The sequence below is a fragment of the Aedes aegypti genome, chromosome 2 (genome assembly GCF_002204515.2).
Source record: "Aedes aegypti strain LVP_AGWG chromosome 2, AaegL5.0 Primary Assembly, whole genome shotgun sequence".
Taxonomy (NCBI): Eukaryota; Metazoa; Arthropoda; class Insecta; order Diptera; family Culicidae; genus Aedes; species Aedes aegypti.
This window is the reverse complement of record NC_035108.1, coordinates 429,169,747-429,193,078: the sequence shown is the minus strand read 5'-3', so window position 1 is coordinate 429,193,078 and position 23,332 is coordinate 429,169,747. Positions and strand designations below refer to the sequence as shown.

Below are 23,332 nucleotides of genomic sequence, written 5' to 3'. Positions count from 1 at the left end.
CCTTAACGTGGGCAAATTACCCCCAGTTCCCCTAGTGGAGTGTAGAACTTCTTATAAGAACGATGCTCACGCCGGACGACTTATTGGCGAGTGAAATGTCACACGAATGTTGGTAGCCGATGTTGCACAGCAATTCAGTGACAGGTGGCGTTCTCGGTAACTCACATCTTGTTGGCGACGGTCGATAGTAGTCCCAGCCTTATCCGAGGGAGGGCTTTCAGTTGTTACTAGCCCAGATTAGCCACCGACGTTGATTGGGCAATGAGGACCTATTCAACGTGGCTTCTTACTAAATTTGCTCACAAATTAATCAAATTAGACTTGCCTGAATTCTTATACACCAAATCTCACAAAATATCAGGCACTTCTTCACAACAGTTCAAGTTTAAAAAGTTTTAAGTTTAAAACTTACATCGAGTTTAGTTCTAATCACATTCCGAACTTAAAATAGACTTTTATTAACTTTCGTATTACTCCGACAACTTGCGATCTATTCGCTTTAACGTACTCCACTATAATAAGAGAACAATCGCGATCTAAACTTAAAAAAGGGTTGAGTCACTTTATTTGAACGCAATTTCCGCCCGCAATTTCTTTTTTCCACCGGTGCCATTTAGTAGGAGCGACGAGAGAAATTCTGGTCAATTCTCTATGACGCAATAGATTTAAATTACCGAAATGTTTCATTAGTTCTGTTATGTTATCATAGGTGGCGTCTTGGTTGAGCTATTCTGTCAGTTTGCAACATTCATGTCGAACACTCTAGTATATATTAACAAATACAAACAAATCGATTCAATGAAAACGAAAACTACGAATAGGGTTCTAAATGACGTTACACAAGTATCACATTGTACACCTGACCATGTCCTTACAATCGTTGGAGGAAATGAAGGAATGTTAATTAAGAAGATGCAGAGAACCCAAACTATCTTCATAGGACGTCACGAGATAGGAAGATTGTGATTTTAGGGTAGGATGTATGGGAGGGTGAGCTCAATTCGACAATTTAGAACAATATTGGTTACACATGATAATTAAGCACAAAACTATGAATTTTGAATTAACCTGATTTATCCGAACCATTACTGAAAGAAAAGTTTTAATACGTTAAATATTAAAGAATAGTACATATAATTTCACTGCATTATGCGAACAATACACTAATCGCAGTTGATCCTGATTGTATCGCTTACCACTCGCAGGGACATGTGATGCGATTAAAGGATCAAATTTTACTCGCTTCTGAACATCTTTGCTCCGGACCGCAAAATTGCAGAAAGTAAGAAATCTGAGACACTACATCTGTTCAGGATTGATCGCTGTTAAGTCTGAGATTAATTACAAGTAAACTCTCTGCGTAACACCGCATAATACCTGAGCAGAACAATGAATCACTGAAACGTGAATACTCGTGACATTAGCACTCTATTTCTAATCTCTACCGCAACTAGGCAACACGATCTTGTAGGCGAAGATGTTTCACTCTTTCACTTTTTACGCAACTGTCAACCAGAGTACACGGGTTTCCAAAACGTTAACGAACAACATCATAAATATTATAGTAAACGGGTGATGCTAAATTTTTCGGGGTGAATTAAACTGGATTGTTGCAATACTAGGTGATGCGATTCCATACTTATGGTGGGTAACGTATGAACTCAAATTTTTGACATGGACTGTATATCGTTTTCCATTTTACTTCTATTCACTGCCTCAGATATTTGTAGACTTGTAGAGCTATGCACAAGAATGCCAAGACAGTTTCTTACCTGAAAAATTCTTGGTCTGTGTTGGAAATTGAACCCAGAGTCCATCAACAAAGAAATGTGGTTTTAACGCCTTTTTGAGCAAGTCGCGTGTTGTTGGTCTACTCAAACCGGCTTTTCCTTATCAAACGCTTCATTAAGCAAAAGCAGATGAAGCTAGAAACCAAATAACAAATTAACAAATAAACATGGTTGTGTCTTACAGCCATATAATTTACTACTGGGAACATCGTTTTAAATCATAACTATCAGCTTCAATTTGTGAAGTAGATTCATTGAAGAATGTTTGTCCTTGAATTGAATTTAGTTCACAACCCATTACATCAATATCGTGTTGATCGTTATCTGCATTCAGACAGTGTGTAGCATTCTGTCGGATAAGAAGGATGACACCAGTGAAAGAGCGCGGAAGCTGGGCTTCCAGGACGGAGTTCATCTTGTCGTGTCTTGGTTACGCCATCGGAATCGGAAACGTTTGGCGTTTTCCTTATCTGTGTTACCAGAATGGGGGCGGAGCTTTCCTGATTCCGTATCTGATCATGCTATTTTTCTGCGGGGTGCCGTTATTTTTCCTGGAAGTTTGTCTCGGACAGTTCTCCGGACGTGGTTGCGTAACAGTTTTTCAAATCGTTCCTCTGCTGAAGGGGGCTGGTTTGGCGATTGTGCTGATTAATTTTATATGTGTGTCGTACTACAACGTGATTATGGCGTATTCGATACTGTTTCTGTGGAAATCGCTGGGTAGCCAATTGCCGTGGACGAGTTGCCGCAACGTGTGGAACACGGAACGATGCTTGGAGTTGGGTGGACCAGAAAGAGGACTATTGATGAACAGCAGTTTGACGAGTTTAAAGGAACGATGGCGAACTCCAGCTGATGAATTCTTCCAGTTTAGTCGCTTTGAATAATTTGAAAAATCAGTTTGATATTCGTATTGTTTTTATACAGTTACGAAATATTGCAAATTTCGGATGGAATCGAGTCTCCCGGAGGCATTGTGTGGCCATTATTCGTATGCAATGTCATCGCTTGGATAGTGATCTACGCATGCATCATCAATAAAGTGAAGTCTGTCGGCAAGGTGGTTTATTTCACAGCAACGTTTCCGTTCGTAGTTTTGACGATATTGTTCATGCGTGGAATTAATCTTCCGGGAGCGATGGAGGGAATACGGTTCTACATACTGCCTCAGTGGAGTCAGCTTACCAATCTGAAGGTGTGGGCAGATGCAGCGATTCAAATCTTCTTCTCGTTGGGTCCCGGATGGGGTGGAATCGTCAACATGGCAAGTTACAATCAGTTCAAGAACAACACCAAGCTAGATTCGATACTGATACCTATAGTGAATAGCGGAACAAGTATCTTTGCAGGATTTGTTGTGTTCTCAGTACTTGGTTATCTTTCACGTAGGTTCTACAATTATTATATTATGATTTGATATCATGATGATTTGTTTTGACGTTTATCGCTAAAGATCAAATCGGGCTTCCTGTTTCGGTTGTTGCAACTGGGGGACCTGGTCTGGCATTCATCACTTATCCAGAGGCAATTGCAATGCTACCGTTTCCTCAGCTATGGGCTTCTTTATTTTTCATGATGCTTTTCTTTCTGGGTGTGGATACGATAGTGAGTTGTTTTGGAACATGATCATAGGGGAACTACGCTACATGAAAGGTTTCTTTAGTTTGTGCAGATAGAAGCGATTATTTCGGCTATGTTAGATGAACTTCCATGGTTGAGAAAACGGAACCGAGTGTTCACTTTGGGAACGTGTATGGTATTGTTTATACTATCTACGTCGTGCACAACAGAGGTGAGAATACATCTACATTTTACTTAAACAATTTTTTTAACAAGTTCATGCATCATTAGGCATAACGGAACTAAGTTTTATATTTTATATGACATAGAACTAAAAAAAAAAAGATCTGAAACCTGTGGTAACCTTACTTATCCGTTCCAAAACGTGAAGTGTAAGGTTAAGAAAAAATTAATCCCCTCGTCGAATTTTCAAGATTTCCGTTGGAATGCTTGAAGGTATTCTTAGGTATTCTGAAACTCTGGCAGAATACTTACCTACAACTTTCCTTGGAGGAATTTTCAAAAGATTCCCCTGAGGTTTTTCATGATGAAGGTAAAACTAAATGATCTTTCGAAGTATTTCTCGAACTAATTTTGGAGAAATCAATGGAAAAAATGTTCGAAAGAATCTCTGGTCGAATTTCTACAGAAATCATTGGAAGAATTTCTGGAGGAATCTCTGCAAGATGTACCTGGAGAAATCTCTCTAAGAATTCATGTAAGGTAGAAACACCGGTTTCAGCCATATCACTAATTGTAGTCATAGTGAATTATACACCGTTTTACACAGAAAATAGACAAGAAACTGGTAAGAAACATTTTTGTTTAGTAGACCACATTTACATGACGGAGCCACATTCATTTACTTGGCCGACACTGGTTCTGATGGCTTTTATTGGTTAGGTAACGAGATTTCCAACGCGTTCAAAAGGTTTCTGCTCAGATTCGATATTTTTCATACGATATATATGGATTTTCTGGATATATGGATTGATAGCTTCCATTTGACTTATTTGCAGTGCTGATAAAGTTTTCCATATATTTTTTTCCTGTTGCTGGTCACAACCGGTGCTTTAATATTTGAAGGGATTTCAGAAAAAAATATTTGGAGGAATCCTTGGAAGTAATTCTAAAAAAAAGTCTATAGGTATCTAGCGGAATCCTTGAAGGAACCTGGACGAAATTTCCGAAGTAATACCTGAAGGAATTCAAGAGGGAATTCTTGAAGAAAATTCTGGAGAATCCTAGGAAAATATTATGGAGAAATATCTAGATGGAGTCCCTGATAAATATATGGAGGAATCTCTGATAGAATTCACTTAGAGCACTTTCAAGAATCCAGTAGCAATCAAAAGTTATTGATTCATGGTTTCAGGTCTTCTTACTTCTGGATGAAATATCATCAATTTTGATCTCACATAATTTGTAAATCCTTATGCGTGAACGACCAGTAACAAAGAATAGCTCGTTAACGAGGTTTTACTAGGACAGCACAGACTGACTATACGTACTTGTCAATGGTTGCTACTCGGTGATTGATGGAACTGGTAAGAATTGCATTTTATTTGGATCGAAGGGCACTTTAAGCTTATTGTCGAAGTGCACATTTAAGCAGCTTTCATATTATTGATCAATAACGGCGCTGGCCCAGGCCCGGATTTGGGGGGGTGCCAAGGGGGCAAATGCCCCGGGCCCCCCGATGAAGGGGGCCCCGAGGAATCAAAATTAAGAACAAAAAATATTTTGAAATACCATACAATATTTTCACTTTAGACATTTGGACATATAATTCTAACGTTAAATTCAACTTTCCAATATTTGAGTTATTATTTTTTCTTGGTTTGTTCAATTATTATATTTCAATAAGAAAATACGGCTAAACCTGCAAAGCACTGCTCAATTCAAAAAATATATCTGGTTCCTATCGAAACTTTAAAATTTAAACATATTTTCAATTCTATCAGAAAATTGAAGCGTGAGGAAAGTTTTTCTGTGATAAGGTAAACATTTTTTTAATGCTGTTCTATTTTGCATTCCGTAGTTGAGGAAGTTTTCTTTGAATTCAGTGAAAAATTAAAGTAAAATTTGAATATAATTTAGAAAATATACAGTACTGCCACGAATAAAGAATATGAAGACCTGTTTTCCTAAAAAAATGCTCAAGTTTAGGGATGTATAACAGCTTCTAACGAACCGATTGAACTGAAAATTGAACTGCATCTCATAAATAACTTGAAATGGGAAATTAATTAAATTCTACTTAAGAGCTTTGGAAGCTATTAAATATATACTATTTTTTAGGAAAAAGACAAAATTTTCAAATTTAAATATTTTTGAAATTTGAACATTTAGCAAAATGCATGTTTTCTGTTTTCAAAAATATTCAAGTATCAAAATTCTGCCATTTTTATCTAAATTGATCAAATTCTACTTAAGAGCTTTGGAAGCTATTAAATAAATACTATTTTTTAGGAAAAAGACAAAATTTTCAAATTAAAATATTTTTGAAATTTGAACATTTAGCAAAATGTTTTCAAAAATATTCAAGTATCAAAATTCTGCCATTTTTATCTAAATTGATGGAGTTTAAGAACTTAGACGCATAGCATTTGATGATTTATTTACAAATGTAATTTGAAGTTGTTTCCAATATGCAGTTTAAATTTCAAGTCAATCGACTTTGTGTACTTTATTTTTGCTAATACTGTAAATAAATACAAATTTTATTTTCTGAAAATGTGGCAACCGGAAAAAAACTTGAAACTTGTAGTAAATAGAATCAAAGGGGCTTTGGAGAAAACGGCTTTCAAGACTTACAGCAATTTTTCACTCCATACAAATTATAACAAAGCCAAAAACGAGCCAATATCCTACGAATTATTATATTTTTCCCTTTGAACGCATAAATCACCTCAAAACATTATTGCAAAGCTCAAAAATAGATGAATTCAATGTAAATGGCTCACAACCGAAAATGACACACTACTTTGAATTTGAGCCCCTCATATGTTTGGACCGACCATCTCATTCAAAACTCTAATTCAATACGTTATTGTTCGTTTTGTTGACGGATAGATTCCCATTAGACTGGCCCTAAAACAAAAATGTTGTAAAACTCAACGGGGCACCCTTTAGATATGTGCCTTAGGGTAAGAAAAAAGCGCTCATAAAATTCCAACTCGATTGGTTGCTCCACCAGCTGGCGCATTCAATTTGAAGTTTGTATGGAATATTCTTTCCAAATATATTAGGAATTGACCCAATGTCACTGTTTCGTTCCGTATACTAGTTGATCGCGTTCAATTGAACCCAGAATGACAAATACACTAGTTGATACCCTAATGAACATAATTGCAGAAGGTTGTATCTAGATTTAAGCTCGTTTTCATTAACATTTCAGTAATTGAAAGTTAGGCTTAGGGGCTGTCCATTAATTACGTAAGACAATTTTGGCCGTTTTTCGACCCCCCCTCCCCCCATGGTAAGATTTTTTGTTTGAAAATCAAAAATAATTTGTGTGGCGAGTAAGAAATCTCGAACCCCGCCTCCCCCCATAAACCCTTACGTAATTAATGGACCACCCCTTAGATCAGCCTCCCGTACAGTCACATATAGGCATGCGCCTTGTGCAGCAGCTCGCCCAGCGTCATAGGTGGCTATGATGCGCTTAGTGGCTATGTAGAGGAAATACAAAGCAGTATAGCATGAGCTTAGCAAATCTACTTCAAATAGTTAAAACACCAACTTTTTCAATTTTAATCATGATACAACCTTCTACAATATTGTTTGCTATGGTATCAAGTAGTATTTTTGACATTCTGGGTGCAATTGAACGCCATCAACGATTTTCCTGAAATGCTTGGCTGAATCCCATATGTTTGAGCTGAAAATCCAATATTAACTTCAATTCAAATGCGCCAGCTCATGGAACGACCAAATGAGCTGAAATTTTCAGGAAGTCTTCTTCTAACTCAAAGGAATAATTCTGGAGGGTGCCCCGTGGAATAATATGACTTTAATTTTCTCCCATACTAAGCTGGGCCAGTCTAATTCCCATGCACATTTTCAACGTGGAGATATAAATACTCACACGTCAGTTAGTATGGCAGTTTAGTAGAAACACGCACCTTGCATTCAATGCGCAATCCAACAGTGTGCGTTACTTGTATGTTACATGTTGGTTTTGTTAGCTAAGACGCCATCCAATATATGGCAAACGTGGTGGGAGAATATTGTGGTGTGACAAAATTATTTAGGTGTGAGTCTTTTGGAGGGCAAAATCCTCAATAGTTTATGGAATCCCAAAACGTGCTGAATTTTGTTTAAAGGGGCCCCCTTCATGAGATCTGACCCGGGCCCCCCGAAGCCCAAATCCGGCACTGCGCTGGCCAAGTCCTTACAGTCAGCTCCTATTTCAGGAATGTTAGTGTGTAGTGATTGTTGCTTCTAGAGACCGAAAATACTTCTGAAAACTCCACAAACAACACTAGGAGGGTGCACATCGGCGTAGCTAGGATTTTTTCTTGGAGGGGGCCTATCAAATTTCTGGTTTACTAAAAAAAATTTCGCTCATAATAATCACAATTTTCACAAGTTTTGTAGTTTGCATACATTTGCGTTGATTTTATCCCTTTGTGATTTTGTCTCATATCGCTGTATATTACTGATACTTGTAAGTTTCAATTTTCACTACAGAAAATATTATGGGGCCCAGATAGCCGTAGCGGTAAACGCGCAGCTATTCAGCATGACCATGCTGAGGGTCGTGGGTTCAAATCCCGCTGGTCGAGGATCTTTTCGTAATGGAAATTTTCTCGATTCCGAGGGCATAGAGTATCTTTGTACTTGGCACACGATATACTAATCTGAGAAGCAGGCTTTGTCCCAGTTGGGACGTAACGCCAAAAAGAAGAAGTACAGAAAATATTCATTCTTTGTGTGATCCATTAAAAAATCCTTCAACAATTATTCCAAAAAACTCACAAGGAATATTTGTAATTCTTGCATGACCTTTTCAGCTATCGAGGATCTCTTCATGAATTATTTCTGTATTTTTCCAGAGCATTTTCCATGAACGCTCTTAATCAGTTTTCACTGAGTTTCTGCTGGGATTCTCGTGGAAAATCATTTCCAGGATTAGTTATTATTATTTAAAAGATTAAAGATCTAAAAACTATTTTTCTCCTAATTGCCGAAATTCCAAACAATCTTTTTTGGAGGTAATATGTTTAACAATTGTGGTAGAACTGTAGAAGTTGAACGTGAAAATATTGGCAGTATTTTTCATGAAAATCACCAAAGATGTCTTATAAAAAAAACTCGTAGAGTAAAGTGGGGCAAAAGTTCAAGTGGGGCAAGAGTTTCTTTTTAAGATTTCTAGCTCAATTCAAAGCAAAACTTATAAATGTCATTGTGGTTTGAATTCTATTCAAGTAAGAGACTTTCGCTCCAAATATCATGAGAATTGATTGTGATTTGGAAAAGTTATGGCTAGTTGTTGTTTTTCGACGTGAATATTGAAATTATCGGTCAAGCTTTCGTTGTATAGAACCAAATGAAGATAAAATCTTTTTCAATATTTTATGTAAGGGCGTTTCTAGGCCTATCATAAGGATGCTTTGAGGTGTATTAGTTTTTGCATAAATGCTTGGAAACAATTTTTGGCCCATAGTGGGGCAAAAGTTCGAATCAGCGGGGCAAAAGTTCGACCCATGTATAAACTCACGAAAAAAAAATGCAAATTGCCCAAAATCCTCACATTATTTTCAAATTTAGCTTAATTTGCCTGATCGTGCGAAAAATGTCATCAAAATTTTACATTTCCACTTAGTTTTGCGCAAAACTGCTATTTTTGAGTATATTACAACTAACCCTGTTTTGATCAATCATTTGATGAAAATTTAGTGTGTATTTTTCGGAAAACTTAAGGTTACGACTGGTATAAAGTATGCCTGTCATAAAAGTATCGATATTTTGTGTTTTAACCAGCGAACTCTTGCCTCACCCCATCCTACAATTTTTCAAAGCTACTGAAATTTATTTTTTTCTTTTACATTCTTTTAAATGTTGCAAAATCAAATTAAATGTTAAATCAGATAGAAACAACAGTTAGGTCACGAAACAAAGATAAGTGATTATCTATCATCTTTTCTCTAGAGAGTGATTCCAAGCAACAGCACCAAAATTTGGTAAATTTTTTAAATAATTTTTTTCTATTGAGCTGAAACTTTGCAGTTTTCCAGTTCCATCTAAATCGTCATTTTCCGATATCAAATCTTCAAGTTGAGTCACGACTAACTTTTCAAAAAGGTGTATGTGAAAATGGTTCAAAAATATTCAAAAAGCTGCACAGCAAAAACGGTTCGTTCGATTGTTAGACAACTAAAGAAGCAAAGTTAGACAACTAAATAAAGATTCCAAAAAAAAATACACACAGTAAAAAAAAAATTTTTTTGCATTAAAAAACATAATTTTTGACACAAAAACTCAAATATCTCAAAACCCTATCGGAATACCAACGTAATTTTTTGAGGGAAAACGGTCCACATTATATTAGCTATCTACCATAAAAATTTGGTGATGGTAAACCAATAAACAAAAAAGTTATGACATTTCAAACATGTCACAATTTTCACATTTTGAAGAAAAAAAAATTTTTTTCGGTGTAAATTATTACGGGAACCGCAGTTTGTTGCTGATTTTATTGTTAAGGGCCTTGCGTGAATTAAACAAGTCGTTTTCATGTATTCATTAGTATTATGTATATTATATGTATAAATATTATGTATATGTATAAATATCATATGTATATGTATATATGTATAAATTAAAATGAATTAACAGATTTTACGAAAATATTTTTTTTTTACCAGGATATTTTTTTTAGAGTATGATCGATGAGTTTCTAAATGTTATATATAAACTTTAAAAGTTTTGGATTTGGGTATGCGTTATGAGATCATGAAAACATTTTATTTATACTTATTTATTTATTTATTGTTATTCAATTTTTTTACAATATCGAACACTTTTGCATCATTATCAGTACAGTTCGAGTATAGTTTTGCTTTAATTTTATTTTCTGACAATGGAATGAAACAGTGAAATTTTTGGGTTCCTTGGATCGTTTTCGCGTTGTTATATTGCTCTCTGAGCTCTGATGCCGTTAATTCGTACTCTTCAGTAGTAGTAAAACAAAATGATAATTTTGTTAAATCTTCTTCTTTTCTGCGATTCGCCCAATCAAATAGTTCTTTTGCAGTTTTAATTGGATGCTCACGTTCTTTGGCTAAACTTGCTCTTGTGGCCATGCGCTTTATGGTTCCTCCAATAGCATCACAAGGACCTTTGCCATGTGACGTAGCAAAGAAATGCCATTCTGCATCAATTCCGTACTTTGATTTAAATTGACATAGACTCGAAAAATTCTTACGGTTTTTGTACTGCGATGCTGCTCCATCAGACATGAAATATATCTCTCTGATTTCTTTATCCTTATCAACGCGTAAAAAGTTAATCATTTTGGCAATGAACAAATTTACAGATACTGAGTCGTGTCTTAAATCTTCGGAAATTACAATAAAACTAAAATGTTCAATATGCGTACTTCCATTGAAATAAATAACGAATGGATGAATTGTAGCTTGTTGTACGTTCTAGTGATGGGACTGCACTTCATCTTGCAATACAAAGCTATAGTTTTCAGAAAAATCACAAATGACTAAAAATTCATCATCTTGTAATGTATTTTTCGTATTTTTTTAAAAAGAGGGATTGCTCTGTTTTAATAAAGTCGTGAGGAATTAAACTTTCTAATTTCAAGCAAAAAAATGACACAAACTCATCTACAGTAGGGTGCGGCTTATTTTTCAAAAGTTCTCAAAACCAAAAATTCGTGTGCTCTTCTGAATTAATATCACATTAAAAGAGAAACCTCAAAATCTGAGCCAAAAATATTAACATTTAGAGGTGGCGCAAGCGTCTTGCAGGTAAATTTTCAGGTTATCAAAAATGACCTTTAGTGAAGTAAACATAACTTTGTTATTTTTCAACTGATTTTGAAACTTTTAGCAGCATTATTTTTCAAATTAAATTTATAAAATCTTTGTAGAACATCGAAATTGTCTAAAATCAAAACTTGTCTTAGTTAAAAATACTTTTATTCAAATTTTTCCTCATTTTACTAAAAAAATCATTTTTGTTTGACCATAACATCATTAATACTGAATCGATTCCGAATCTTTTTACATGTTTTTAAAGCGAATTTAGTTGTTTTTAAACTGTTCATACAACACATTATTCTTAAAAATGGTTTTGACTAAGTTAATCAACAAAAACTACCCAAAAACGTGATTTTTTAATGAGAAAATCAAATTTCTTTGGATTATTTGAATTTTTTGCCGAAACTTGCATTTTTTCTTTTAAACTTAAATTTATAAAGCATCTTGCTTTAATTACGAGTTGAATAGTGCATATATTTTTTTAAAATATGTAAACATTCTTTTGCTTCAAAATTATTTAAAATTGTTGCAAAGTCCTTCCCAAAGGTTTTACTAATGAGAAAAACCAGTTTCAGCTTTAGAGATAATATTTAACTGGCAAAAAAATGACAAAACTAGCATTTTTCTTTAAAAAATCATGTTTTTGTGCAGTTTTTGCTGAATAACTTGGTCGAGACATTTTTTTAATAAAATGTGATGCATGAAAGGTTTAAAAACAGTTGAATAAGCTTCAAAAGCATGTAGAAAGATTTGGAATCGGTAATCATGAAGTTATGGTCAAACAAAGTTGATTTTTTTTGTAAAATGGGGAAAAATTTGGAGTAAATTACTTTTAACTTGAACTTGTTTTGATTTTAGACAAATGTGGTGTTCTACAAAGTTTTTATAAATTTAGTTTTGAAGGTATTGATGCTAAAAGTTTTAAAATCGATTGTTAATTAACAAAGTTATGTGTACTTCACTGAAGGTCATTTTTTATTACCTGAAAATTCACCTTCAAGACGCTTGCGCCACCTCTAAATGTTAATATTTTTGGCTCAGATTTTGAGGTTTCTCTTCTAATATGATTTTAATTCAGTAGAGCACACGAATTTTTGGTATTGAGAACTTTTGAAAAATAAGCCGCACCCTAATCTACAGGTTTTACAATAGTTTCTAGGTCACACCTATCCGTGGTCACCCATTGCTCAAATGATAACTGATCAATATAATTTTCTTCAAACTCTGTAACGACCATAGGGTTAATTTATGTTTAGTTCAATGTCTTTCGTATGCTTCAAAACATTTGTCCATATAGTTAAGTTAAATATATTGAACCAGTCTAAGATAAACACATCTTCCCTCTGCATGAACATTCATTCGAGTTCACGAGTAGCATCCTCCAAACCACATGTTAAATGAGTTCCGTCCGAAGCCAATTCGCACATGTTATGTGCCGCCCAAAAAGCAACAGCGATAGCGCTCTAGCCAAATTTGCGCGCGTGCTTCTGAGCATTGACCCCCAAGAAATGCATTCAAGGGATATTGAACTTTCCCGAATGTTTCGCCTCTCTTTAGGTCGGAGATAGAGACGAGTCGTTTTGACGAAAGCCTTTCGGTGAAGAACAACCCCCTCCCCCTGACCTTGAATGTTTCGCGAGCATAGGAACGAGGAAATCTCAGATATTTCTCTCGGGAAATATTTCAGATTAGAAGATAATATGCATCTCGCGACATATCTGAGGATAATCTGATTTTGATCGATCACTTCGTTCTGGCTAGTGGAAGAGGCAGGAGTGATCAGCTTAAAGTATCGCGTCGTAATGTGTCACTGTGGTGGTTTAAATTAACATGCTGTGTCTTTGTTCAAACTTAATAAAGTCTTTCCCTATTTAGAAATTGTCGAGTGTAGGCTAAAGTTACTGCAAGTGCAATTAGAGTAGCAGATTATATGTGCGAATATTTGGCAGACAGGTAATTTGCGTGCATAATTTATGTGTGAAAAGTGTGTGTGTTAATCTCGTCGTTGAACGACACCACGTGCTTGTAAATAGGTTTGTGGCCATCCTGCGAAACCGGACACATTACACCCAAGTCGAGATCGCTTCTGACCCCACCGTCAGCTACGAAGTTTTTTCCCGGGGATACGGAAACCGGAAGAGGGCTTGCGCACGTTATTCGCGGCCCAGGCGAAGGTAGCAGGCACCCAGCATTCATCAGGAATTGCGCCAAACGTGAAGAGGAGTTCACCGCCGGCGTCGCGTCGGCCGTCCCCGTCGCATAAGCCCACAACCGGAGAGAGAGAATCGGAGAGCGTCACCACCAGCACCCATCGACGCTAGTTTCGCCCAGCGGTGCGTTCACTGACGAATGAACGGCCGTCTGCGGTACCCGTAAGACCCTCCAAGAGTTTGATCAAACCGTGAGTACAAAATCATGCATGATAGAAATTAAGTCCATGCGCATGGCTCAGTTTTGACCCGCTACCGTAGCCTATGAGTCGGTAGCGTGGCTATACCAGAAATTCACGTGGCTACCCTTAGATCCCGCGCTTGCGCCAGTAGTCACCCTGAGCACGCACACACGCACACCATTCGAATGAACATCAGCACACTCAATCCAAAAGGCCAGGAGAAGTGGATGAACTTGTCATTCATTTTTCTGTCAAATCTCATACAAAATCTACTTTTTCTTTGACAGAAATTCACTCTAGGTGAACCACTTCCCCTGGCCTAATGACGACAAGAGAAAGGTAGATAGAAGGGAAAGCAAAGATTAGGCCTAGGCTAGAGTAAAATGAAGATGCAAAGAGAGGGAGAATAAAATGAGCAATGAATTTATGTTATGCTGTTTATATGTCGTAGAGTAAGGTGGGAAGAATAAATGCAGGCGAAATTTATAGTAAAATTTATGTTGTTTGGTGTCGAATAGTGAAGAGTCGTCAATAAATGTTTGCGTAAAGATTTTGCATGTTAATTCGGTCGTAGTTTTTTGTATTTAATTTATTTTACTTTACTGGGGCGGTTCCCCGAAACAACCATTGATGCTCCCTATTTTTCCTCTGGTCAGATCGATGATTTGTCAGGTCGGCCAGTGATGAGAACTTAGCGAATTAGTTTTGCGTTGTCTTTTCGTTCTTATGTTTCTCGTAAATTGAAATCCCGTCCTTTTCCCTTTAAATTGTTCTTCCCAAAGTTGGACGTCAGCCGACTCGTAGCTATCTTTGATCGGGAGTAATTAGACCCATTCCCTGGGGGTCTCTACGGCCGGGCAAGCCCTAAACTGGTAGGTGGTCTCCGAAAGGAGTGGCGCGTAAGCCACCTTACTTTAAACCCCGAAACGCGCAGGCTGGCGTGTTACAACTCAGCGAATAAAGTATTTTCCAATGATGAAGAATCTGGACAATCCTAACAAGATCGTAGATAGCAATTTGATGTTGTATTTTCACACAAAAGACTACCAGTTAACATTTTAATATCCTTTGATAAATTGATTCTTTTCAAACTATGTAAGATTAGGTTAATATTTTCGTGTGTTGTGCACACACAAACATTATGTGTTCCTGAATTGGATAGAAGCTTGCATTGCCTTGGACGAAGGCTTGCAAATGAGGAAAAACCTACCTTAATATTTTCGTTAATTTCCTTGAAGCGTGTATACGCTTCTTTCAAAGTAGTCATCATTAATCGTTTTTGGATTGCTTGACGCTTTCCATCTTTTTTACAGATACATAATCTTTTTGGCCAGGCATAGCTCTACTTACTTCATCGTCTTCAAAATATTGAATTATTTTTTCTTTTGTCTCATCTGTTAATGAAGTACTCGACCTAGCATTTTTGGTTGCAAGACAGTTATTTTTGAATTGTTTTGCCTCTTTTGCTGTATTTCTATTGGTTTTGAACTCATCAATGGCGTCTTGAATAGACCACGAGCTTGGCAGCATCGACAAAATCAATAATTTTTCTTTCCTTGTCGTGGCTAGATTCGAGAACCTTTCCTTCATAATCATAATTACCTCATCGTAGTCTGTATTTTCCACATCCTCAGGTCCTAATTTGAAGAGGTTTCTTCGTACAGCTTCGTTGATTTCACGGTATTTTTTCTCGGGATAATTGACGTAACCCATCTTCGTCCATTTAATCGGAGTCACTTTTATTCCAGCTATCCCTTCGTTGAAGCGTTCGATGTTGACCTTCTGGATGCACTCATCTTCTGATTGATTTGTTGAAACAGATGTCGCTGATGGTACCGTGGCAAGACTATCTGCACTTGGTACTTCTGGTAACTCCTCAGTTGTTGTCGGTGCATCTAGTAATTCCTCAGTTGTTGTTGTTTTCGAACTTCCTGCAACCTGATCCACCGATGATGTACAGATTGCCCGTTTGTCAACGTTTAAACGGTAGGACGTACAAATGCGTAAATTTGTATTCAATGTAGACATTGGAGCATAACCAGCCGCTTTCAGTTTATCTATGGTGCTTTCGGTGAGATTTCGTAGCTCTTTCGAACACTTTTTTTTCTGCAAACGGCCTGCAACAGTTGAGAAAGCGACTACTCATGTTGCTCGTTAGATTTTAATAAACAAAATCACTTTTAAGTTTTTACTGACTAGTTTGGTGTCGTTTGCTTGACTGAAGAACTGGGTAGAGACCCGCCTTGTTCTCTACGAGGTAAACTTTTTGCAGGTAAACTAGTCGTATACCTGTATAGAAAACTTTTTTTGAAGCTTTTGTCTTCAATATTAGATTTCTTATAGGTTTCTTTTATCAAAAGGTTTCAACACTATTGAGAGAATTTTTCTTCAGTTACGTACAATAAAAAATATGACACTATCAAGACTTTAGATCACAACACTGGATCGCGTCTAACTTTCTAATAGATGCTATAATAGTTATGAATAATTAAACAAAATATCATGAAAACAACTTGTTAACCTCATGTGGTACCCTTAACAAAAAATTCAGCATCAAACTGCGGTCCTAAAAAAAATTAACAATGAAAAAAAAAAATTTTGTTTTTCACTAAGTGTCAATTTGTGAAATATTTGAAATGTCATAACTTTTTTGTTTATTGGCTTACCATCACCAAATTTTAATGGTAGATACCTAATATAATGGACCGTTTTCCCTCAAAAAATTACGTTGGTATTCCGATAGGGTTTTGAGATATTTGAGTTTTTGTGATAAAAATGATGTTTTTTAATGCAAAAAAAATATTTTTTTTACTGTGTGTATTTTTTTTGGAATCTTTATTTAGTTGTCTAACTTTGTTTCTTTAGTTGTCTAACAATCGAACGAACCGTTTTTGCTGTGCAGCTTTTTGAATGTTTTTGAACCATTTTCACATACACCCTTTTGAAAAGTTAGTCGTGACTCAACTTGAAGATTTGATATCGGAAAATGACGATTTAGATGGAACTGGAAAACTGTGCAAAGTTTCAGATATTTTTGAAATGGTCGATCAGAATCGACTTGCATGCCTCCGTGAAATCCCTCTAGAGGTAAATATCTACAGGGTAATTGAAATCTCTGTTATAAATTAAAATAATAAAACAAAAACAAATTTCTTTAGAAGCCCTATCAGAATTCTTTTTTTAAGCAATTATTCTTGAAATTAAGCAGATTTCCTTCTTTGACTTCTGGATTTCTCATACAGTATGAAGGTATGAAGGGACCATCGACTCATGGAAATATCGAGTCGTGGAAACAAATGGCTTGGAAAGTGGATTGGGGGACCATCATAGTAACCATGAAATTTTGTTTTAAGTATGGTTCCATGAGTCGATATCGAGTCATGAAACATCGACTCACGGAGGTTTCACTGTAATTCCTCTAAAAAGCCTCAACTCAACTCCTTGATTTGGATTTTTTGCAGAATTGATAAAACTATTTCAAAAGTAGTGTTTTAAGGAAGATGTTTTCAAATGTTTTCATGAATTTCTTAATAAATCCCTGCCAAGTTATTTTGCTAAATATTTCTCCACCTATTCCTTAACGCTTTGCTAATTTCGGAAACAAAAGTATGCCTGGGGGTTGAAGGAATTTCCTCTGAAGATTCGTTTGGCTTCAAATCAAAATCCCAAAAGAAAACAAAAATACAAAAATACTTTTCGTTGACAATTTCTGTACAATCCGGATCCCCGGATTTCACGCCAACTCGACAAAGGGATTGGCAGCACCCCTTCAGAATTCAATGAAACTTTCTGGGGGTGAAGACTATGTGAAACTAAGATACTTTGCATATTTTGTTTTTTTTCAAAATTGATCTGGACTAACATTTGGAAAGGGTCAAAGTTTTTTTTGTTTTTTTTTATAAACCCGTATAACTCGAAAACGGTAAGCATAATATTGACCCTTTCCAGACACCTTTTTAGATTGGCTTTGACCAAATAAAAGATGAAAAATTATTGTGATATCTTTCCAACCATAAAAACCCATCGGATTGTTAAACAGAGTTGATTTTCTCATAAACGGTTTGGTGCGAGATCAATTGCATTTAATAAAAAAAAAACTCTGTACAATTCCATTTTATTTCTTTTACTTATCAAATATTATCCATTTTGCGATTAAAACTCATTTATCACTTGAAAATAAGATCATACTAGACTATTCAAAGTGGACTTAAAAAGTTCGATGTTTGAAAAACTTTTTCCCTAAAATATGCCCAATTTGCAATGAATGGACGACTTTTAGTAAATTTAATTACGAAACTTTTTGCTCAAGCATGATCAAAATCTGAAATGGCCATATATTTCAAATCGACTTTAAAGTTTGGAATTATTTTTTTTTCTGTAAATTCTGAAGAGGTGAAATCCGTCGGATTTGAAGCAGAATTTGACGTGACGTACCGTTTTGATTCATATTACGGATACTTAAGGCCTCAGTGAAGTATAACTGATCAGAAAGCATATAAAATAAATCATTCTGTATGATTCCTCCACGTTATTGAGCCTTCAAAGCGCTTAACTTTCGAATGGCGGGTGAAGATTTTGTTTCCGCAACATGAATAATTTTAAATAAATAGAAATGAGTGGACTTTTCATGATTCTTATTCCGGACGCTTCCTTACTTTTGCCTCATATTCCGGACACTTCGATTCGAATTCCGGACAGCTCGTGAAAATCATAAATAGAAAAGTCAAATCATCAATTGAAATCGGTAAACCACTAAACAGACGTATCAGGAAGTTGGGCATTAGAAATTTGCATAGATATTTATGGAAAATGTTTATTAAAACGAGCCTCGAAAGTAAGAACATTTGAGCGGCAAAAATTGAAACATTTCGTGTGAAATATTTCCCATACAAAGTTGAGTGTCCGGAATTTGAAGCTGTCCGTAATATGAATCAAAACGGTAATTGATTATGTATTTTGAACATATTTCTGAAGGACTTTCGATGCAAAGTTTTTAATAAGTTTTTTGGGAAAACTATATGAAAATTATATATGGCAAAGTTTGAACTTTTTAAAGGTTTAATATTTTTTTAGTTAAATCTGGGATCAACTTGAAAATGAACAAATCTCACAATGATATTTGACTTATTTCTAAGAAAGTTGTAGCAACATGTATAAAGCCACTCTTCGATATTTCTTTACGCATTTGATTAAACTACAATTTTTAAGACTGTAAAATGTTCCCTTGATAAAACATTGTTAAGATTTTATGCAATAAGTCCATTTATGCGAAACTATTTAAAAAATGAAGCGAAAACAAAGAAAGGACATATTGCTGGAATAAAAAAACTATGGCTGATTTTTTGGACTTTTCTTAGAAGTTTCAAGCCAGGTTGAAAATCCTTGAAGAGATGTGTTATGAAGTAGGTCTTGTTTTTCGCCAATATTTCCAGGTATCTCATGTCTAAGAGGTTCTTTCAGGAATTTTGCTTATTTTTTATTTTCCGACAGCTTTTTTATGAATTAATTTTGTCGGATATTATACGAGTTGTAATGACTGTATGAATTTCTTGAAAGAAAAGGTAATCATCATCACCGGACACCGGACGGTCAGAGAACTCTCCAAGAATATAGCAAATCATAATACAGTTTATATTCTATGCTAAAACATTTGAAATAGTATTGTTTGCACTATTCAGAAAATACGAATTTAAGGAACCGAATTACCAGCATACTGACGTTTTTCAGTTTCACAGTATTTTTTGCAGCGGAGATGTCAAGCGACAGCTGGTTTATTAATCTTTCGCCAGAAACGCCACACTGATGCTGTGTACGACAAGCGACGTTTTTTGACTACTTAAGAATATTTGTCAATTGATTCAGAAGATTTTTCTTCATTTAAAAATCATATATTTTTTTATTTTAATTTTTATATATTATCTCATCCAAAACCCTAGGTTTGCATTTTTGAATCGCAGTGAAAAGATATTTGTAGATATTGATACCTAATGGAATAAAAAGTATGTTCACATTTATAATGTCGATCTATTCAAAGGTTATTTCTGATAATGACGAAATATATGTATATTAAAATTATATCAAATAAGAATAAGGGTTTATGTCGACACTTGTATAGGCGAGCCATCCATATTTTGTTTAAAAAATACATTAATGTAACGTTCCCACGATAGAAATTTGTTATCAAAGACATGAAACGAAGAAGAAAGACATCACCAGTTGGCAATCACGGTTGATCTTGATTTCGTCGCTCACCCCACAGTAGTATGCAACGGAATCAAAGGACCACTCACTACTCTACTTCGTTAACGAGGTTTTGCTGTAATTAAAGTTAGCCATCCTGCAGGCTTTGGAAAATTTAACGATCAGTGACACACGAGTCATAATTTAATCCCATTTATCCGCCTAAATCCACACAACACGCTTGACATTTATCGTTCAGGGAAGGTAAAGTCACCCGAATGGCTTGATACCGTTGTAGTCGGTGAGAGTTGCTGCTCTTGAACGCTCTCTTGCCACATAACAAACGAGAGAGTGAATAGCAATATTCATAGGGCTCTCCGAATGCGTGGCACAGCTGTTATGGTTCACGAACTGTTACACTCTCCGAATATGGTTCGATCGGCTTATTTGTGTCAAAATAAGAACACTGTCATTCTGTTCAAACTGACAAAATATATTAACTGTGGAGTAACCTTGCTTGTCTTCAATTTTTCAATCCATGACGTTTCAATTAATAAACCTAATTGCACATCCTTTTTTTCACGCTCTTCCAGGGTGGTATGTATTTGCTTCAGCTGTTCGATTGGTACTCGGCCTCGATTTCGGTCATTTTGGTGTGTATCGTTGAAGTTGTAGCCGTGGCTTGGATTTACGGCGTAAGGAACTTTGTACGCGATGTCGAGTTTATGATCGATCGGACCGTCGATCGCTTCTGGATTGTGTCGTGGAAATTCATTACCCCTGCTATTTTGTCGGTAACTTTGTTGCAAAAGAATTTAGGATGATTTGAATCTAAAAATGTATTCTTGATTGCAGTTCATTTTCGTTACAACTATTCTTTACAATACCGAGGTAACGTACAATGGTGTCCGGTATCCCAAATGGGCAATTGCCGTTGGATGGATGAGTTGTATATCTTCTATGTTGTGCATTCCAGCTTATGCTTTGTACAAGATATTTTCCAGTAAAGGATCACTGTTGGAGGTAAAGTTCAACCTGAAGTAGAATCTCGTGTTAGAAAGTGTCATTTATTTACCACATCTTATCTTTTCAGAGAATCAAATCCAATCTAACTCCACGTGATTGGGGACCAGCTGACGAGTTACAAAGATCTTTGTGGCAAAGTCACGTTGAAATGAATTCCACTAAATGATAATCATTTTCTAGCGCTTGAAATACATCATTGTTTCTAGTCTAACTCACATTTTTTCAATTCTTTTGTAAGTATTATTGCATGAGCGTCGCTTAATGAGATATATGTAACAGGAACATGATCAAAACCAAAATATATTTGTCTATAATCACCTTTAGAGTCGGTTAAGACCAAATCAATCATATAAGAGTTTCTAGAAGTGGAAAAATAAGTAGGTTTATTAGATTATTTCATTGAGATATATCCTGAAGAGCATCAAATCAAATTTTGCTGTTGAAATTGCTCAGTTCGGTAGATCTTACTTCGTAACGTATTACGTAAGGTGTTCTAATTGCATTACGGGAAAATGGAAAACAAATTCAACTCTCTGCTACACATTGACTGCTTCAGACGATTTGCACTTCGTGACGTTTTTGGTTTCAAAGTTTAATTTTCGATATATTGTCCCTAAATCTTTGAGGTCCAGCTGACGAGTTACGAAGAACTTTGAGGCCATCGCTTGAAATATAACACCATTTTTAGTCTTACTCACGTTTTCATTTATTCACCAGAAATCCCTCGCACAGTCAATTTCCAAAATAAATCACAAATTTTCGCTAAACAAATTTACACCGTTGTCGTCGCACTCCTCTCCGATTCAAACGGTTCCCGCAGCAGGTTCCAGATTGAGTTGCTGTTGGGAGATCTCGTGTCCGGGCAGTGGGGCTTCGTGGATGGCACCTCGGTTGGCGGCCAGATAGCGAGCCTCCTTCTGGAGCAGAACAGCCGGAGCAGAGTAGGCAAGTGGAGCACTGGCATAGGTGTAGTAGGGGGCACTAGCGTAGGCCAATGGGGCACCGTAAGCCGTTGGAGCATAAGCCCATGGAGCGGCAATCAGCTTCGGGGCCGTATTGCTCTGAACCACGGTAGTGTGGGGCAGACTATAAGCCCATGGAGCTGCACTGTACACCAGCGGTGCGTAACTTGCCCGGGCGGCAACGGCGAAAGCCATCATGACTACAGCTGCGATGCACTGTGAAAATTCAAACCGTCAGTTATCCGGGAAGCTGCTTCTTGGTAACTCTCACAAAACTTACCTTCATGATTGCTAATTGAGTATTTTCGGGGGAAGATGATTTCCTTGAGGCAAACAGATGAACTCTGATGCTGCCCAGGACGCTCGGGATTGCTTTTATACGCTTGAGCAGATCCGAGACCGTGTGTGGTTAACAGGGAGGCAAAGACGGGATCCTATCCCGGAACGGTAGAACAGTAGGTTTCAACTTCGTACGTAATTTGTTCTGCCGCATATCCTATTACCTGCCTTCCGCGCCATCGCACTGTTGCCATTGCTAGAAAGCAACGCCGTGTAAGGGTATGCGATATTTCGAATGATTTCGTAAAATACCGAGAAAACGAGACACCGTGAAACACCATTAAATAGACGAAAAATTGCCGTTTCTTTTAAACATAGCATAATAAAAATATCAATTTTAGTGATCCAAGCCAGCAAGTATGCAGAATTAAACTTAAACTATCATGTGGGATATTGTTTGGTTTTAATTGCATTATTGCATTTGAATTGTACACTGCGTTGGGTCGCGTGTCTCAAGGATCAAATTATGTGTCTCTTGTAGATTTGGGGATGCTGTATCTCATGCCGTTCTCAGAAATGTTCCAGCACGTCACAATTTTTAGCAACAGGTCACCAAAGTTGTAAACACAGCTTTTATAGATGTTTACATGAAATTTAAAGTATGATTTATCAAACTTTTTTGAGATCTTATCCACCAAAAATGCAGAATATGACTTTAACTTTTATTTCAAATATCATTTGGTTGAAATTTTACGATTAAATTTAGTTTAAATCAATTTTTCTTACACGTTTGCAGTCTCCATACAAAATTCATCATTTCTGTTATATGGCAAAATATAATACTTTTCCACCAAAAAATAACTTTCGAGCATTGAAAGTATCATAAACTTTGTTGGTAATAGTCGTTATAAACATGAAGTTTGAATTCTGTGGCAAAATAGGCGAATAAATTGCCGCAAAAGCTGGCAAACTTGTATGCAAGTTGGCTGAAATAGTCAATTTCAGACGTGCTATGACAATTTTGAAAACGGCAATGGATTCAGCAACCCTTAATCTAGTAAATAGCGGTATTTTAGTGCTTGAGACAGAAATGTGTTATGGTTCATCGCAAAGTGGTCCAACATCAACTCCAATAAACCATCA

The 23,332-nt window shown here is 36.2% G+C and overlaps 2 protein-coding genes across 2 annotated transcripts in view; one reads left to right on the top strand and one right to left on the bottom strand.

The window, feature by feature from the left end:
* The window catches only part of LOC5573926 (sodium- and chloride-dependent glycine transporter 1), a 30,744-nt gene extending 9,585 nt beyond the window's left edge, over positions 1-21,159 (top strand). Inside the window, exons 5-7 of the mRNA XM_021847672.1 lie at positions 20,516-20,716; positions 20,778-20,945; positions 21,016-21,159. Of these exons, the coding sequence (XP_021703364.1) occupies positions 20,516-20,716; positions 20,778-20,945; positions 21,016-21,114 (468 nt within the window). The 3' untranslated portion in view covers positions 21,115-21,159. The remainder of the gene's footprint in view (positions 1-20,515; positions 20,717-20,777; positions 20,946-21,015) is intronic.
* A 470-nt stretch (positions 21,160-21,629) lies between these two features.
* Positions 21,630-22,290, bottom strand: LOC5573924 (adult cuticle protein 1). The gene is made up of 2 exons (XM_001654910.2): positions 22,191-22,290; positions 21,630-22,126 (listed from the first exon to the last, which is right to left on the bottom strand). The coding sequence occupies exons 1-2, from the start codon at positions 22,194-22,196 to the stop codon at positions 21,752-21,754; spliced, it is 381 nt and encodes a 126-aa protein (XP_001654960.1). The 5' UTR covers positions 22,197-22,290; the 3' UTR covers positions 21,630-21,751.
* Positions 22,291-23,332: the final 1,042 nt, after the last annotated feature.